Source organism: Rattus norvegicus, chromosome X (assembly GCF_021556685.1).
Source record: "Rattus norvegicus strain SHRSP/BbbUtx chromosome X, alternate assembly SHRSP_T2T, whole genome shotgun sequence".
Taxonomy (NCBI): domain Eukaryota; kingdom Metazoa; phylum Chordata; class Mammalia; order Rodentia; family Muridae; genus Rattus; species Rattus norvegicus.
The window spans coordinates 67,746,121-67,761,198 of record NC_141554.1 but is presented as its reverse complement, the minus strand read 5'-3'; the positions used below and the strand labels follow the sequence as shown (position 1 = coordinate 67,761,198).

Below are 15,078 nucleotides of genomic sequence, written 5' to 3'. Positions count from 1 at the left end.
GCCAGAGGGTGCCAATCTGTTTTGGCCCCATTTCTTGTTTTGACTCCTGCAGCAGGAGGTCAAAATCCTAAGCATGTGAAAGACTTTTACCCAGGCTCCTCATGGTAACCAATTCTGAGTATTAGAAGTTACTGGGAGCTCGCAGGCTTGTGTGTGCACGCCCGCTGCGTGTGTGTGTGTGTGTGTGTGTGTGTGTGTGTGTGTGTGTGTGTGTGTGTACGCGCGCGCGTGTGTGTAGCGGGCATCTCCACCAGAAATGGTAAGGTCAAGGTAGATTATTTCTTGCGGGCAACATAAGTTTATCCTGTCCGAAGTGTTCTCCCCCCTCCCCTCCCAGCAGTAAACACTTTCCAACACACTGCAAAGTGCCAGGGAACAAGCTCATCTCAGGGAGAGGCCGCGATAGGTTTATTTGATACACAGGGTGAGGTAGGGATTCGAGTTGTTTTCATTGGCTAGGTGGCTGGGTGCCTGAGCAGCCTTCTGGATGAACTGTCATTCTCCTTGACTTCCGAGGACCTTGATTACTTTGTAACACACTCTGTGGAAGTTATTGACTCGCCTGAGACTCTGCCTCTGGGCTGTCTCTTGTGTTCCAGAGACGCGGTACCAGAATATTTAAATCACTGTGGCGTTAAATACGTTTTAATATCTGATAGGGCCAGTTTCTGCGCATTGCACTTTTTTTTCCTTTCAGGAACGTGTTCGGGCCCGCGGCAGGGGGCGGGGTCGCGCCTCCGCCTCGGCTCTGGTTCCAGCCGAGCCTCACTGACGCCGAGATGGAAATCCCGAGGCTGCTCCCGGCTCGCGGGACACCACAGGGCGGCGGCGGCGGCGGCGGCGGCTGCTGCCCCGCGGGTGGCGGCGGGGTCCACCGAGCCCCGGACGCTCTGGCTTGTCAGGCCCCCACGCGCCGCCTCCTACTGCTCCGGGGGGCCCAAGATGGCGGGCCGGGGCCGCGGAGCGCAGAGGCCCAGAGGGCCTCCCGGGGCCTGGGCCCGAGCCCCAACCGGTTGGCGCCGAGGCCGGATAACCGGAGCGGAGGCGGAGGCGGCGGAGTTGGCGGCGGCGGCGGTGGTGGCGGCGGCGGCGGCGGCGGCGGCGGCGGCAGCAGCAGCAGCAGCAGCAGCAGCGGCGGCGGCGGAGGTGGTGGAGGAGGAGGCGGAGGTGGAGGAGGAGGAGGCGGCGGCGGCGGCGGCGGCGGTGGTGGCGGCGGCGGCGGCAGCGGCAGCGGCGGCGGCGACGACTTCTTCCTGTTGCTGCTTGACCCGGTGGGTGGCGATGTAGAAACAGTGGGCACGGAGCAGGCCGGAGGGCCCGTGTGGAGGGAGGAGGCCGAGGCAGGCCCGGGGCCCGAGCGGCGCCAGAGCGGCGTGAACCCAGCGGCCCGGCCCAAGCCGGGCCCCCGCTGCCTGTCGGCGGTCCCGGCTGTGTCCCCGCTTCCCGCGGCCGGCCCGGGCCCCGGCGCGGGCCCGGGCCCTGCGGCGGCGGCGGCGGCGGCCTTCGCGGGCACCATCACTATCCACAACCAGGACTTGCTGCTGCGCTTTGAGAACGGCGTCTTCACCCTGACCACGCCCCCGCTGCCCGCCTGGGAGCCGGGGGTCGCGCCGTTCCCGCAGCCGCAGCCGCAGCCGCAGCCAGGGGCACTGATCGCCCCGCAGGCCGCCGGGTTTCCGCCCGCCGCCGCCACCGCCGCCGCCTCCTCGGCGCAGCTGGGCGACTGTCCCGAGCTGCCACCGGACCTCCTGCTGGCGGAGCCGGCGGAACCCGCGGCCGGCCCGGCGCCTCCGGAGGAGGAGGCCGAGGCCCCGGCCGCCGCCCAGAGCCCCCGCGGGCCTGTGGTCCCGGGCCCGGGCGTGGTGCTGTACCTGTGCCCCGAGGCGCAGTGCGGACAGACCTTCGCCAAGAAGCACCAGCTGAAGGTGCACCTGCTGACGCACAGCAGTAGCCAGGGCCAGCGGCCCTTCAAGTGCCCCCTGAGCGGCTGCGGCTGGACCTTCACCACGTCTTACAAGCTCAAGAGACACCTGCAGTCGCACGACAAACTGCGGCCATTTGGCTGCCCGGTGGAGGGCTGTGGCAAGAGCTTCACCACCGTGTACAACCTCAAGGCGCACATGAAGGGGCACGAGCAGGAGAACTCCTTCAAATGCGAGGTGTGTGAGGAGAGCTTCCCCACGCAGGCCAAGCTCAGCACCCACCAGCGCAGCCACTTCGAGCCCGAGAGGCCTTACCAGTGTGCGTTTTCTGGCTGCAAGAAGACGTTCATTACTGTGAGTGCCCTGTTTTCTCACAACCGCGCCCATTTCAGGGAGCAGGAACTCTTTGCCTGCTCTTTCCCGGGCTGCAGCAAGCAGTATGACAAGGCTTGCAGGCTCAAGATCCACCTGCGGAGCCACACTGGGGAGAGGCCTTTCCTCTGCGACTTTGATGGCTGTGGCTGGAACTTCACCAGCATGTCCAAACTCTTAAGGCACAAGAGGAAGCACGAAGACGACCGCAGGTTCACCTGTCCCGTGGAGGGCTGTGGGAAGTCCTTCACCAGGGCCGAGCACCTGAAAGGCCACAGCATAACCCACCTGGGCACGAAGCCTTTCGTGTGCCCCGTGGAAGGCTGCTGTGCCAGGTTCTCTGCTCGCAGCAGCCTCTACATCCACTCCAAGAAGCACTTGCAGGACGTGGGTGCTTGGAAAAGCCGCTGCCCGGTGCCCACCTGTAACAAGCTCTTCACGTCCAAGCACAGCATGAAGACCCACATGACCAAAAGGCACAACCTCAGCCAGGACCTCTTGGCCCAGCTAGAAGCTGCCAACTCTCTCACCCCCAGCAGTGAACTCACCAGCCAGGGGCCGAACGATCTCAGTGGTGCCGAGCTAGTGTCTCTGTTCTCCGATGTGCCTGGCCACAGCTCTGCTGCGGTGCTGGACACGGCCCTGGTCAACTCTGGCATCTTGACCATTGATGTGGCCTCTGTGAACTCGACCCTCGCAGGAGGTCTCCCTGCCGAAAATAGCAACAGCAACCATTCCTTGGGGCAAGCGGTGGACCCTCGGGCCTTGAGGGGGCCCCCCAGTGACCTTCCCCAGAGTCTGGATACCTCTCTCTTCTTCGGAACCACCTCCTCCTCGGTGGCTGGCTATCAGCACAGCCCCTTGGACATGGACGATGTCTCTGCTGGGAATGTGGGGCTCTTTGGCTCCTTGGCTCTGAAAAACTCAAGCCTGGAGCCCCAGGCTTTGACACCCAGCAATAAGTTGACCGTGGACACGGAAGCTCTGACTCCCTCCAGCACCCTCTGTGAAAACAGTGTCTCCGAGCTACTGACCCCAGCCAAAGCCGATTGGAGCATGCACCCCGAATCTGACTTCTTTGGGCACGAGGAAGAAACCCAGTTCGGATTCTCCCATACGACAGGAAGCCATGGTTCTCAGAAAGAGACAGATCTTATCACGGTGACTGGCACCCCGTTTTTGGTATGAACCGACTCTGCCTGTTCCCTGCCTGCCTCGTGGCTCAACTTTTTTTTTTTTTTAATCACACTCAAATGTGAGAATGTTCTGGAAGGAGTGCTTGCTTGAGTGGCCTGCCTGCAGTTCTTTCTTGCTGCCTTGCGAAGGAACGCATCTGTGGACTATCGATTTAGGGATTTCAGGTCTCATCTTGAGTCTGAACTGAGGAGTTCTCTGACTGAGCAAGTCTCTTAACCTAGCTGAGCCTTAATCCATTATTTATAAAAATAGTTTTTTTTGTCTAGCTTGTTTCCTTTTCCTTATCAACTGCATTTCCATTTTTTTTTACTTCGGTGTAATTTTTAAGCGCATTTTATAGTATTTACATATTCTAATGTAATGAAAAGGACTTTCGTCCCTTTGAGCATTAAATGATCAAAGATAGAAGAACTCGTGTTTTAACTTTTAACATTAGTCTTACCTCGTTTTCACAGTATCCATTGTATCAGTAGACTGCAAAAATGTTGAATAATATGTGGTTTTTGATCTTTTGTCAAGTCTTCTTATGTTGTCTTTCTGTAGAGGTCTTGTTTTTGTTTTGAAAAATATCAGGGATTTGATGTGTTCCAAGTATATTCTAAAATATTGCCTCATTAACATTGAACAAGTGGCCTTATATTAGTCATTTAATCTTGCCAAGCCTTACTTTGCTAACTTTACAATGGCGATAGCAATGCACATTATTCTCATGCATAATGGATCTTTTTATGCTTGGGATTGTTACTGAAGGGAAAATATTATATGTTTTGGCTTTTCTGAATCTTCTTTAGTTTTTTTGCCTCCTTGTTTCTCCTCTTTAAGTTGTAGAGTACACAAGGTAGCAGACACATAATATAGTTTTCAGCCAATAAAAGTTTATAAGTATTATGCATATATGGGGATTTACTCTTTCCACAGTTTCTTGAGGAATTTTTCTCTACAGAGTTCTCATTTAACCTGGTTCATAGTTCCATTCATCCAATTAACTACTGTCTGCCCTGGATCAAAGCCAGCTCTTGGCCTGACTCTACTATTCCGATAGGATTTGGAAATGGACCAGAAGGTAATATTCATTTCTTTTTCCTGGTGACCTCATTTGTATCCCTCTCTGCAATGAGAAGGTTTTCTATGTATTTTGAAATAGAAATATTGTCAATCCTAGCATGAGTGTAGCATTTTATGATTTATATAGAAATTTCATATCTAATATATTTGATCATCATAATCTTGATGAGTATAAACTTCAACTGATATTAAAACTTTCCTGATGTAAATTGATTTCATTTGATAATTATCTCTATATGCATAGTTCAAATCAAAGAGGAAATATTTCTACCTCTCCCATTCTGCTGTTCTGAATTCCATAATCATTTTGTTTATGAGCATTCCTTTCGGTCTACCCAAGGAAATTGTTGTTCCCTTCTGCTTTTTCTGCTCCCACCATTACTACTCCTTGATATATGCACACCAGTGTGTGCCGTGCCTCTACTTTTTTCTCTAATTTTTTCACTTCTTTTTGTTCACATGATCTATTTTTTAATCAGAATAATTACTACAGTCTGGATGCACCAAGATGGTATCTTCTGGATTCAGATAACAAGTGTGTTTACAAAAGACAGATGTTAATGGGGACATTTCTTCCTATATGATCTGACGACAAGTACCTCTTTAAATTTGTTTGCCATGTTTTCTACTAGAAAATAGTTATTTTGAAATACTCAAATTCAGTACTCTTTTTATGAGGACACTTGAAGACAACTCTTTTTTATGGTACCTTTGCAATATATAACTTGCCACTTTGAAATACATTATGTACTACCTTTACGATTTTTAAATTGGATGAACCTGTTCAGTTAAAAGGCAAAAAAGTACACATTGACTTTTAAAGAAGTATTCAGAATTTTAGTGTGTCCAGGCATCAAGAATATTACTGACTTAGCACTTTGAAAAGATTTTTAAAGACTGTTTGAAATGCATTTTCTTGAGGTAACATTTCTCATTTTATTTTACAAGGAATTCAAAGACCTGAGATAAACACCAACTTCATAAGCATTTATTAAGATACATAACTATAAAGGTATTTTAAACTGTCACTTCATTTCTTTTAAATTTCCTCCAACTAGAGATTATACTAAAATATACTTATCTGTAGTCTATAGAATTTCCAAAGTATAAATTTTAATTTCTTGATGATAAAAAATCCTGGTTTTGTCTTTATGATTTCCCTCCATACCATTGCCCTAGCATGATGGGGTAATGACTGTAATCAGTGACTACATGTGACTACACACATAACAACCATACTTGTGTTGATATAAATTTGACATTTTAAAAATTGATGAGTCATGATTTCATTTTATCTCCTTTGCCTTTTATGTTTCTGTAGTCTTTCTTGATTTATTAAGATTTTCTAATTTAATTGTTTAATAACAAATGCTTTATAGGAAGGTTGTTTTCAAAGGGCCTTGTTTAGCCTATTTATCATGTAAAATATGTTAATCTTATATAATTTGATATTTCAGTTATTTAATATTATAATGTTAAATAACTGAAGGTCTTGAATAGTATAAATAAAACTCGATGGATTCTCAGGTCATCTGTCAGGAAATTTTCTATCCTGGAAACAAAAAGGATTTAGTGTAATAAGATATTTAGAATAGTAGCTCTCTGTTTGGAGCTATTCATAATCCATTAGTATTAAACATATTTAATAATGCAAAAATATAACTTTATGGACCTCACTCAAAATATGTCATAATTGAAATGTAAAACTGGACTAAATTGTATGTGTATATTGCTTTTGAAAAATACAGGTTCTTTTACTTTTTTTAAGGAAGAAAGGATTTATTTATTCTCATAGTTCAGTATCATTGTCTATCATACTGGAGAAGTTACAGCAGCAGAAACTGGACGGATGTGGTCACATTAGATACATAATCGGGACCGGAGAGAACAACAAACGAATGCGTGCTCATCCTATGCACGTGCTCATCCCTTTCACTCTCCACTTATGTAGTGCAGGTTCTTCTCCTCAGGAAATGGCAACCCTAGCCACAATTAAGATGGGATTCCTACAACAATTAACTGCATCAAAATAATCCCTTAAGGATCCCAGAGGCCATCTTTCTGGTGATTCTAGACTTTGCCAAGTTGAGAGCAAATACTAATTATTACAGTATGCATTCCCCAAAGTTCAGGGATGAAAGATGTGTTATAACTGCCACTTTATGATATACAAAGTTCTCATGAATAGCTCCTAAGTGTTACCATCCTCATCTTTTGTTTGAGAAATAGGAAATGCTAAGAAGTTCATGTGATTTTCATAAAGTTATAATTTTATTGTGGTTAGGTTTTGTGTAGTTGAAACATGCTTCCAGAATCCTGATAATATTTTAAGCATAATATACTATTTTAATGTTATGAGAGGCAGAGACTTAGAAATGTCAGTCTCACCAAATCTGATTTTGTGTACTAAAATTGACTGTTTCTTTGATTCTGAATTACCCCTGAAATTGTTCTAGAAATACTTGGCAACAGTGGATATAGATGGTCTATAAGAGTATTTCAAAACCTTCCAGATCTGTTCAATGATACAGAAAGATATTTTATGAATACATATCCTAGCCCCAACGAGCATAAAATATTCTTATTTATATTGAAACTAAGACTAAGGATGAGATACTCGTATTTTCAGTTGCTCATGAGGTAGCTGGAATTATCCACTAGAAATATCTTCTAGAGTAAACAAAAAGGTAGTTATTTTCCTCAAGTCATCATCATTTTTCAATGTAAATTTTTATTATAACATATATGATTTTTAAATGATATATATTTTTGAGATTATAAATGCATCCTTTCCCCCTTCCCTTTCATTCCTTCAAACCCTCCCATTTAACTCTCCTTGCTCTCTTTCAAACTCATGACTTTCCTTTTCATTAATTGTTGTTACATACATATATGTATTACTAAACACTTAAATACAATCTTCTCAGTCTATATAATATTGTTTGTATATATGTTTTCAGATCTGAATATTTGGTAATGGGTGAGCAGTCAGTGTTTTCTTTCTTGGGGAAGACTATTTCTTTGCTTCTCAGGATTTCTTAGTTGCTTATAGTTTTCTGTTTAGGGTTGCATTCTCCTAAGCTTCCTATGCCCCTTGCATGTTAGTTAGTAAGTTTACTTGTCATCCTTGTTCGGCTCATGTAGGCAGTCATGTTGAACATAATCCCATAGTGAACTATTGGATTCCCTATTATTCCCTATTATTCTGGCTTTTAATGTGTTTTTCTGACCATTTTTCCACAATGACCCCTGAGCATTAGGTAGAGGAGTTGTGATGTAGATATATCAAATGACACGGGGCTCTATAACTGCATTTTTTAAACAGAAAAGGGTCACACTGCCGTTTTATTGCTGTTCTTAGTTTTTATACCTTCTCAGGATAATGGACCACCTGTTGTTGTTTTCTGTTTTGTTTTGTTTTGGGTTTTTTTTTTCTTTTTTGGTTTGGTTTTGGTTTTTTGCCTGTTAACTCTACTAAGGAGTTTTTAAGTTTTATTTACAATCTAGATGTTGCCTCCCTCCAAGTGCCCCCCACAGTCCCTCATCCCATTCCTCCTACCCCCTATCCCCAAGAGGATGCCTCCCTGCCAGGACTCCCTGGGGCCTCAAGTCTCTGGAGGATTTGGTGTATCATCTCCCACTGAAGCCAGACCAGGCAGTCCTCTGCTGTTTATGTGTCAGGGGCCTTGGACCAGCTCTTGTATGTTGCCTCATTGGTGGCTCAGTGTCTGAGAGATCTCAGGGGTCTGGGTTAGTTGAGACTGCTGGTCTTCCAATGGGGCTCCTCCTCAGCTTCTTCTAACTTTTCCCTAACTCAACCACAGGGGTCCCTGACTTCACTCCAATGGTTGGGCATTTAAGTGTTTGAGTCTGTCTCAGTCAGCTGCTGGTTGGGCCGCTCTGAGGACAGCCATGCTTGGCTCCTTTCTGTAAGCACAACATAGCATCAGCAATAGTATCAGGTCTTGGAGCCTCCCTTTGATCTGGATCCCAATTTGGCCTGTCACTGGACTTCCTTTCCTTCAGTCTCTTCTCCATTTTTTGTCCCTGCAGTTCTTTTAGACAGGGACAATTCTGGGTTAGAGTTTTTACTGTGGGTTGGAAACATCATCCCTTCTCTTGATGTCCTGTCTATCTACTGAAGGTGGATAATTCGAGTTCCCTCTCCAAAGTGTTGGGCACTTCATCAAAGGTCACTCCCATTGAGTCCTGAGAGTCTCTCACCTCCCAGGTCTCTGGTATTTTCAAGAGGGTCTCCCTACCTCCCATCTTCTGAGGCTGCATATTTTCATTCATTCTGCTGGTCCTCTGGAATTCTCTCCTCTCCCTAGTCCCCATACCTGATGTTGTTCCCCCTTTCCCTTCCCTGTCCCCTCTCCTGTCCAAATCCCTCCCTCTGCTTTCCGTGAATATTTTCTTCCCCCTACTAAGTGGGATTGAAGCATCCTCACTTGGCCTTTCTGCTTGTTAAACTTAAATTCTGTGGGTTGTATCCTAGGTTTTCTGTACTTTTGGGCTAATAGCCACTTATTGGTGAGTACATACTCACATGTATGTCAGTTTGGATCTGGATTACCTCATTCAGGATGGTATTTTCTAGTTTCGTCCATTTGCCTGCAAAATTCATGATACCCTCCTTTTTAATAGCTGAATAATATTTCATTGTATAAATGTGCCACATTTTCTATATCTGTTCTTCAGTGGAGAGACCTCTGGGTTGTTTTCAGCTGCTGACTATTACAAATAAGGCCACTGTGAACATCACAGAGCATATGTCCCTCTGGTATGGTGGAGCGTCTTTTGGGTATATACCTAAGAATGGTATAACTGGGTCTTGAGGTAGGTCTATTTCCAGTTTTCTGAGGAACCACCAGATTGATTTCCAGAGTGGTTGTACTAGTTTGCCATCCCACCATATTTAAAGACCTCATTTTTCACATTTCCCCTTTACAGCACTTGTACCCTGCTAGTCCCCAATTTTAAGATGTCATTTTTTTATAGTTAAATAATATTCTATAGTATATGTGTACCACATTTCCATTATCCAAGTGTCAGTTGAAGGGAATTTAGCTATTGGGAATACAGCAGCTATGCACATGCATGATAAAGTATCTGTCAAGTAGCAAGTCCACTGGCATATGCTGTATGTGGTAAAACTGAGTTATATGCTAGGTTTCTTTTTAGCCTTTTGAAACTTTTCCACACTGATTTCCAGAATGGCTGCACCAGTTTGCCATCCCTCCAACAGGAAAGGGGATTGTTTCCCTCTATCCCACATCCCCTCTAGGATTCATAGTTGGTTGTTTTGCTGGTTTTTGCCATTTTGATTAGGGTAATATGAAACTTCATAGTTGATTTCCATTTCCCTAATTGCTAGGGACTATGAACATTTTAAAGGTAGTTCCCAGCATTTCCCTTCTTGTTTTGAAAACTTGGTTCAGCTTCCAGCCCCATTTTTAAAATTTGTTTTTCTGTCTTTCCCTCCCTCCTTCTCTCCTTCCTTTTCCCCCTCCCTCTCCCCCTCTCTCAGTATATTTATGGGATATTAATCCTATTGTTAATATATAGCCAGCAAAGATTGTCTTCTGTTCAGTGAGCTTCCTCTAAACCCAGTTGACTTCGTCTTTAAATGTACAGAAGCTTGTTAGTTTATTAACTCTTGGTCTTACTTCTTGGGCACATAGATCCCTATTCAGAAAGTCCTTTCCTAACCTGTGACATGTAGGATAGTGCAATTTCAGTGCTTCGGGTTTCAAGTTTAGGTCTCTGATTTATTATTTGTAGTTAATTTTAATTGAAAATAACACACACACACACACACACACACACACACACACACACTTTCTTTTTTTTGCATTAAAATGATAATCACTCCTTTATATTTTAATTACCATACAAGCCACAGGTTTCATATGGCATCTTCATACATACTCTGTTTTGGTTGATAACACATATTTTAAATAGCACAGTTGTTTCAGCTCAAATGAATAGGGAAATGGCTCCAAAATTTGGGATACATCCGCAGAATTTTATATATAACTAAACTGAAATATTGCTTAGAAAGTGATTATGCCACAAGAAAACACTTATGACCCAGATATGGAGTATTTTGTGACTGGATCATTTCAGTTTTTTTGGGTTTTTGGGTTTGAATTGGAGTTTTTGTTTTTTTTATGCTATTTTTTTTAATTTAGAGAATACTTTATTAGTTTTTGTAATCAAACCCACGTATATAAGACCTTACATATTTAATACAGTGTGTTACCCCTGTACAAATGGAAAAAACTTAAGTTCAACATTTCTAGACCAATATGGCTGTTAATTTCTGTACAGTGCCAACTCAACACAGTAAACGGGGATACTTTTTTCGAAAGTTGACAGCACAGGTAAAGTTTCAAAAAATTCAAATTATATATCTGTATATATATATATTTATATTTATATAAAAAGACCAATAATAGCAGTGTGTTATGCATCAACAGCAGCAACAGCTTTTCCAGGTTCTGCAGTCATCTGAACAAAACTGTAGAGACATCCAGCACACTCCATTAAAAAAAAAAGTAAAAAAACAAAACCCGAGAAAACAGCACAGTTCTGTTACTCTTGTGGTACCTGGCACCATTTTTTTAAAATTAGCTTCTCAATCATCATCTGGAAAGAAAACATTCTGAGCAACATCATTAAAAACAGCTCTGATAAAGCACGGTCACTACTACGTATCATAAAGCAGGTACAAGCTATTTTACATCCACAGAGGTATGATACAGTACTGTCCTACATCTATAATACTAGAGGATACAATTTAAAAGGCATTATTTGAGACTTGATTCTACTTTTCCAGCAGAGGGCCCAAAGGATGGTGTGACACAGCTTTGTAAAGAAACATACTCTAGACAGGATTTCCTTTCACTAGTGGCACAGTTCTAAGGATTCATTCTCTCCATGAATGTCAGCTAAAACCGTTATTTAAAAAATGAAATATCCCTAGAACAAAACCGTATAACCACCGGATTCACATGAAGATGACCTAGACACACACACTTTCATTATTCTGCCTGTGGACATGAACATCCAGTTTTTCCAGCAACATTTGTTGTTTTTTGAACCTTTGCTAAATATTAGATGGCTGAAGCTACATGTATCATCATGTTTATGTTTTTTATTTCATTCCATTTTTCTATGTTTGTTTCTGTACCATTACCATGTTGTTTTGATGTCTCTGTGATCTATCTTAAGATCTAGACTAATAACCCCTCAAGTATTGATTTTTCTGTTCTGGATTTTTGGCTATCCAGATGTCTTGTGGTTCTATACAAATTTTAAAATAGGTTTTTCTAGTTCTGTGAAGAATGAGTTCAGAATTTTGATAGGGAGTGCATTAAAATAGGTTTTTGTAGAATGTTTATTTTTATATTATTAATTCTACTAACTTACAAGCATGGGATTTGCTAGTGTCTTTATCTCTTCAGAGGTTTAAAGTTTTAATTGTAAAAGTTCTTCCTTTGTTAGGTAAATGTCTAGATACTTTTTGAGACTATTGTGAATGACATTTTCTTCATGACCTCTTGCCATATGTTTATTGGTGGTATGTATAAAAGCTCTTGATTAATGGAAGTTGATTCTGTATTCTGTCATATTGCTGAAATTGTTTATCATTTCTAGAAATTTTCTGGTAGCATTTTGGGGATCTCAAATATATAATATTATGTCATCTGAACATAGCTTTCCCTCCTATTTGTATCCCTTTCATTTCTTACACTTGCTTTGAGCACAGTATTGAAAAGGAATGTCGGTAGTTCATGCCTTGTTCATGACTTCAGTGGGATTGCTTTGAGGTTTTGTTTGTTTGTTTTCAATTTAGAATGGTTTGGGCTATGGTTTATCATATGTTGTTTTTTGTTACGTTGAGGTATATTACCTCTAGTACTGCATTCTCTAGAACTTTTATCATGAAGGCACGTTGGATTTTGCCAATGGCATTTTCTGCATCTAATGAGATGATTGTGGGATTTTGTCTTTAAGTCCACTTATGTAATTTATTACATTTCTTGGCTTGCATATATTAAAGCATCCCTGTATTGCATGGATAAAGCCAATGTGATCATGGTGGATAATCTTTTTGATATATTTCCGTATTTTTGTTTTATTAAGCATTTTATTTTATTGAGCATTTTGAATCTATGTTGATCTAGAATATTGCCGTACATTTTTCTTGGTTATTGTATACCAACTTTACATAGTTTGGGTATTAGCATGATACTGGCTTCCTAGAAGGAATTTGGGAGTGTTTTGTCTGTTTTTTGAATAGTTTAAGAAGGATTGTCTGTAGATCTTTGAAAAGTTTGGTAGAATTCTGCTATGGATATATCTGCCGGAGGTTTTGTTGTTATTGTTATTTTTTGGAAGACTTATATTACTATCAATCTTCTCCTTTGTTATGGGTCTGCTTAGGTTGTTGACTTTTTCTTCACTTAATTTTGTCGTTTGGCTGAATCTAGAAATCCTTCTGTTTCTTTTCAGTTTTCCGCACATGGAGTGCAGGTTTTTAAAATACTCCCTTATAATATTCTGCATTTCTTTGGTGTCTGTTGCAATGTTTGCTGTCTCATTTCTGCTTCTGATAACTTGGGCCCTTTCTTCCTGTCTTTTGGTCAAAGCTCTTTCATGCTGTTTATCCTCTCAAAGAGCCAGACCATAAACGTGTTGATTCTTTGTACAATTTTCTTCATTTTCTTTATTAATTTCTTTGTTTTTCATTATTTCCTGCCATCAGTTTGATTTAGTTTTGATTTGATCTTTTTTCCAAGTTTTTAAGTTGCATTGTTAAGTCATTTATTTGAGCTCCTTTTAATTTTTAATGTAGGTATATAGCACTATAAAGAAATCTCTCTTGTAGGACTACTTTTAGTGTGTTGCAAAGGTTTTGTTGTGTTGTGTTTTCATTTTCATTTAGTTCTCAGAAATTTTTTTCTTTCTTTCTTTCTTCTTTGAGTCATTCATTATTCCATAAGGAATTGTTTGATCTTCATATGTTTGTGTATTTACTAGGGGTTTATTTACTGTCAATTTTAAATTTTCTTACATTATAGTCATATAGGATACATGTAGTCATATAGGATACATGAAATCATTTTGTTCTTTTTACATTTTCAAAGAAAGATTTGTTTTGTGTCCTAGGATGTGGCCTATTTTACAGAATTTTCTGTGTGCTACTGAACAGAATGTGTGATCTTTGGTTTTTACATGGAATGTTCAGTAGACATCTGTGAAGTCTATTGGATGTATGTTGTCATTCAGTTCTCTTGGTTTTGTTTGTTTGTTTAATTTTGTCCAAATGACCTGCCTACTGGAGAAAGTGGGATATTGAAATCAATATCTTATGGGTTAATGTAACTTTAATCTTTTCAAATGCCTGTTTTTAATGATGGTTCTTAAATGCTTTAACCTCCCTTTTAGCCCACCACCCAGCAGAGGTAGTGGACAAGAAAGGATACAGGGGTGTGGGGGGAAGTGGACTTTCTTTGGAGCAATTCCCATCAATGTTGTCTGGAAATCAGCAGTTCAGTTTACAGGTCAGCAGTAGTACTTTGATCCACTTGCAGATACCTCACAGATAATCAGCAGTAGTTTGGTAGAGTCAGGATAGCCAACATGAATCAGAAGTGGTGGGACTACCTAGCAGAGACAGCCAGACCTCAGCCTTGGCTCAAGTCAGCAGGAGGACCAGGAGGAATGGCAGAAGTTCTCTGTGCCTCTCTTAGCAAATCTAAGATAGGCGGAGTCTCTAGACCCACAAGAATTGCAGAGCTAGCTCTATAAGCAAGCCTACTTCAGCCTCCTTCAGTGTCTGCTGAGTCCTTTATATAGTCTCTCCAAACATCACGTGCTCTTGCCTCACCATGTGCACGCATCTGTCTCTGCCAAAAAGCCGGAATCTTCAGATGCAGCAAGAAACAGCAGTACACCATCAGAAGATTTTTCGTGTTTCTCTCTGTCCTGACCCTTTTCTTTGATTATTAATGCTACACACACACACACACCCCACTGACTTCATTCTTATTTCTTTTGTGTTTATGGTCTTTAGGGCATTGGTTAATGGAGGCTTATCACTTAGGAGAGGCTAATTTTTCTCCCAGCAGTCATTAGTTGCTTGTAGTTCTTCATCTTGGAGCAGATCCCTATGAAAATATCCCTCTGGTACATTAGTATGCCTTTTGATATTATCATTATTCCTATTGATATTATAGTTGTTTCAATCTTGTTTGTGCAGCCATTTCTATTTATTTTAGGTATGTGAGTGCACTGTAGCGGTCTTCAGACACACCAGAAGAGGGCATCAGATCCCATTACAGGTGGTTGTGAGCCACCATGTGGTTGCTGGGAATTGAACTCAGGACCTCTGAAGGGCAGTCAGTGCTCTTAACCTCTGAGCCATCTCTCCAGCCCTAGTGTATAGTTCTTGTGGGGAGCATTGTTAGCCCAAATTGCATATGTTCCTTTAAACACACACACACACACACAC

The 15,078-nt window shown here is 42.3% G+C and overlaps 1 protein-coding gene across 1 annotated transcript; it reads left to right on the top strand.

Moving 5' to 3' along the window:
* Nucleotides 1-672: 672 nt before the first annotated feature.
* Zxda (zinc finger, X-linked, duplicated A) lies at nt 673-5,821 on the top strand. The gene is given in 1 exon segment (NM_001402146.1): nt 673-5,821. A coding segment is annotated over 1 exon segment (2,703 nt). The 5' UTR covers nt 673-779; the 3' UTR covers nt 3,483-5,821.
* The last annotated feature ends 9,257 nt before the right edge of the window (nt 5,822-15,078 follow it).